The 3,380-nt window shown below is 66.5% G+C and overlaps 1 protein-coding gene across 4 annotated transcripts in view; it reads right to left on the minus strand.

The window, feature by feature from the left end:
• The window catches only part of TTC31 (tetratricopeptide repeat domain 31), a 2,865-nt gene extending 648 nt beyond the window's left edge, over window positions 1-2,217 (minus strand). The window contains exons 1-8 of one of the 4 annotated variants that reach the window (XM_010568463.1): window positions 2,137-2,217; window positions 1,910-2,041; window positions 1,719-1,821; window positions 1,292-1,382; window positions 1,072-1,213; window positions 647-914; window positions 335-473; window positions 70-144 (exon numbers count right to left, since the gene is read on the minus strand). In XM_010568463.1, the coding sequence (XP_010566765.1) occupies window positions 70-144; window positions 335-473; window positions 647-914; window positions 1,072-1,213; window positions 1,292-1,382; window positions 1,719-1,821; window positions 1,910-2,041; window positions 2,137-2,142 (956 nt within the window). In that variant the 5' untranslated portion in view covers window positions 2,143-2,217. The other 3 variants (XM_010568464.1, XM_010568462.1, XM_010568465.1) reach the window with 3 other exon arrangements.
• Between the last annotated feature and the right edge of the window lie 1,163 nt (window positions 2,218-3,380).

The raw sequence follows: 3,380 nt of genomic DNA on the forward strand, positions 1-3,380 counted from the left end.
AGGCAGGATGGGTGGGGGGCTGGTAGGGCACTGGGGGGCTGTGGGGGCTCAGCAGGCAGACACACTCACCGGCTGAAGGAGCTGTGCAGCACCTTCTCACTGATCTTGGCAGTGATGTTCCCCACCCAGAGGGGATAGCAGTCCCTGCCAAACCACACCAGTGTCACCAGCAGCCAGCTCTGTCCCACATACCAGTTTGAGGACCCCGCCCCAGCACCACCAGCTCCATGGGAGCTCTGGGATGCACCTGCTCCTGCCCACCACCCCCAGCAAGCACCAGTCACCGTCCCAGAGGGGCACGGGGCCACCCCAGGCCCACCAGCCACGGCCCTACCTGGCAGGATGGGTCAGAGGCAGTGTCTGCTGGCTGCTGGCCATGGCCCGGCTCTGGCCTCTCGCCTGGCTCCTGGAGCTCCCGACGGTCACGAAGCCACCTGTGTCCGTGTCCCAGCAGCTCCCACTCGCCCACTCCCCTGCTGAGAAGCAGGGATGGGCCCAGCTGTCTCTGCAGACCGGCATGGCCCCAGCAGCCCCCCAAGACCTTCTCCAGTCCTGAGACCACCACCGAGGTCCCCCCACACCCTGTGGCTGTCAGCTCTGCCAACAGCTCCAAAGCAAAACCACTGTCAGAGCCAAGGTCCCTTACCGGAAGGAGGCAGTGATGGCTCCCCAGCCTCCAGCAGGGACGGGGACAGGGGGATCCCCCCTGGGCTGCGCTGGCCACAGGAGCTGTTCTGCTGTGGGGTGAGACAAGGTTCAGGCCCTGCGGTGCGGCAGCTGGGGATGCCGGGGATGCCAGAGCCGGGACTCACCCGCAGCAGGGCCCGGCAGGCCTCCAGCTGGGCGGCCGCATCGGCGTTGGCGCCGTCCAGGCGCAGCAGCTCCTCGAACGTCCTGACGGCCTCTGCGTAGCGCTGGGGCCAGCAGAGAGGGGCTGAGCTTCTGCTGCTCACTCTGGCCCCCCGCCCAGCTCTACTGGCACCTTGCAGCCTCCCACCCAGCCCCACTGGCACCCAACGGTCTCCCGTTCAGCCCCACCGGCACCCCATGGCCCCTGCCCAGTCCCGGTACCTTCAGCCCCCGCAGCGCCTTGCCCTTGCGGAATAAGCCTTTGGGCCAGCCGGGCTGGAGCCCCAGCGACACCTGTGCATCCCTGAGCGCCTCCTCGTAACGCTGAAGCTTCTCATAGCAGTACGAACGGTTCCCAAAGAGCCTGCGGGGAGACCAGGATCGCTGCTGCCCAGGACCTGGAGTCCCCGGGGAATGCTGCTCCCTGGCCCCCCTCGCTCACCGGTGCTCCCTGGGGTTCAGCTTCACGGCTTCCGTGAAGGCCTGCACGGCCTCAGCGTAGCAGCCCTTCTGGGCAGCCTCGTTGCCACGGCCTGCGGGGAGAGCATCGGCTGCTGCCGACCCACCGGCCCGGCCGGGGAGCAGAGCTGTGCCCCCGCCCGCAGCGGGGACACGGGCATTTGCTGGGGATGAGCAGAGGGGAGCAGGACGGCAGAGGAGATGGTGGCTCTGCCGTCACCCACCCGCAGGGGAAAGGTGCCTTGGGGACAGGCCAGAGCCACGTTGGCCTGTAAAGAGCCGTGCCGGAGGGGAGTCCTGGCACAAACCTCGCTGGGGCAGTCCTACCCACAGAGCTGAGAAGCAGCAGGGAAGAGACCCCATGTGCCCACCCCCTTCCCTCGCAACCTGGGGGGGTCTAAGGCACTGACCCGCGATAATCAGGCTCTGCTCCACCACGCTTGTGTCCAAGGGCACAGTCTCGGGCTCGGGTGCCTGTGGGGTGGGCAGGCAGGGCAGCGAGGCCTTGGGTTCCTGTGGGGTGGGCAGGCAGGGCAGCGAGGGCTCAGGTGCCCATGAGGCAGGCAGGTCCCTCCCCAGGGCCCTGTGGGCTCCAACTCACCTTCCCCGGCACTCTCCTGCCCGGCTCCACATTATCCATCCTGGCCGGCTTCTCCTTCCCAGGTGCCGGCAGCCTCATGCCTGCTTTCTGCCGGGCTTTGAAGACGAAGGTGCAGCTCAAGTCCAGCTCATCCTGGGAGAGGCAGGGTGGGCGAGGCGGGCAGAGCCCCAGGCCCATCCACAGGGCAGACCCTGCACTAGGCTGGCACCCACGCCAGAAGCTCCCACCTCCATCTCCTCGGCCTTGGCCTCCTGGCCTCCTCTCTCCTCTCCCGAGGAGGCTGTGCTGCCCTCGAGGCATGGGGAACGGCTGGGGCCCGGCCAGCCCTCCTGCTCCTCAGCATTGCTGTTTTGCGGGTGCTCAGCACCTGCAGGGCTGCTCAGGGATGAGGTGCTCTGGAAGGAGAGAGCAGGAGTGAGACAGCAGCTGGGGACAGCGGGGCTCTGCCTGCCTACCCCTCTCCCCACAGCGTCCCACCTTCAGAGACATACAGGACCCCTGAAGGCTGCCGTGGCACCCACAGCCAGGCAGGGTCTGGGGTGAGGCGTCAGCGCAGTCACTCACCAACTCAGCTTCCTTCTTGCTTTTCAGCTCTTGTCCCAATTTCTCTCGTTTCTTCCGGTCTTTCTGCTTCTGGAAACCAGAGAGTGAGCCATGAGCAGGTGCCAGGCAGAGCAGCACAGACCCACCCCCGGTCCCATGCCACAGCTCTGCCTCAGTGCTGCTGTGGGGGTGGAAGCGAGTCCCGGGCTGCCCCCAGGATGCGCTTCCCTCCCAGGGCAACAGCAAGGCTCAGGAGGATGGGAAATGCGGGCAGCTGCCTGCATGCTGTGGGCTGTCAGGGCAGACCCTCCACAGGGTGCACCCACCTTCTTCTTCAGCTTCTTTTTCTCTGCTTTCCTCTTCATCCGTTCCTCCTCCGCCACCAGCTCCCGCGCATTCCTCTCTGCTTCCTGGGGGAGCAACACTGTGAGCACCAGTGCCTGGCACCGTGCCGTGGCCAGGAGAGCGGGACAGCCCCGGGTGTGGGCAACGCTGTCAGCCCCCAGCCACCCCCCGCAAGGAGATGGGAGAAGAGGGACTGGAGGATGCGACAGGGCCGAGGTAGGGGCACTGTGGGGAGCAGAAACAGGCAGCAAACAGGCAGCCCGCAGGCAGGGAGGGGGCCCTCACCTCCGCTGTAAGCTGGTGCCTCCAGGGCGCGGGCAGCCTGTGCATCTTCACCTGGAGAGCGCTTGGCGGGGGGTGAGTGGGCAGAGCTCCCTCGTACAAGAAGGAGCTCTTGAACCCGCAGAAGTTGTAGGGGGGGTCGCTGTCCTCGCTGGAAACGTCCCAGTGCTGGCTGAAGTCTATCTGCTCCTCTTCCTCTTCACCCTCATCATCCTCCCCACTGGACTCCTCCAGCCGGCTGGGGTAGTACCAGAAGCCCGGGCCTGCACAGGGAGAACCGGGGCCGTCAGCGGCAGCTCCC

The sequence above is a fragment of the Haliaeetus leucocephalus genome, unplaced genomic scaffold (assembly GCF_000737465.1).
Source record: "Haliaeetus leucocephalus isolate CR32 unplaced genomic scaffold, Haliaeetus_leucocephalus-4.0 Scaffold245, whole genome shotgun sequence".
NCBI lineage: Eukaryota > Metazoa > Chordata > Aves > Accipitriformes > Accipitridae > Haliaeetus > Haliaeetus leucocephalus.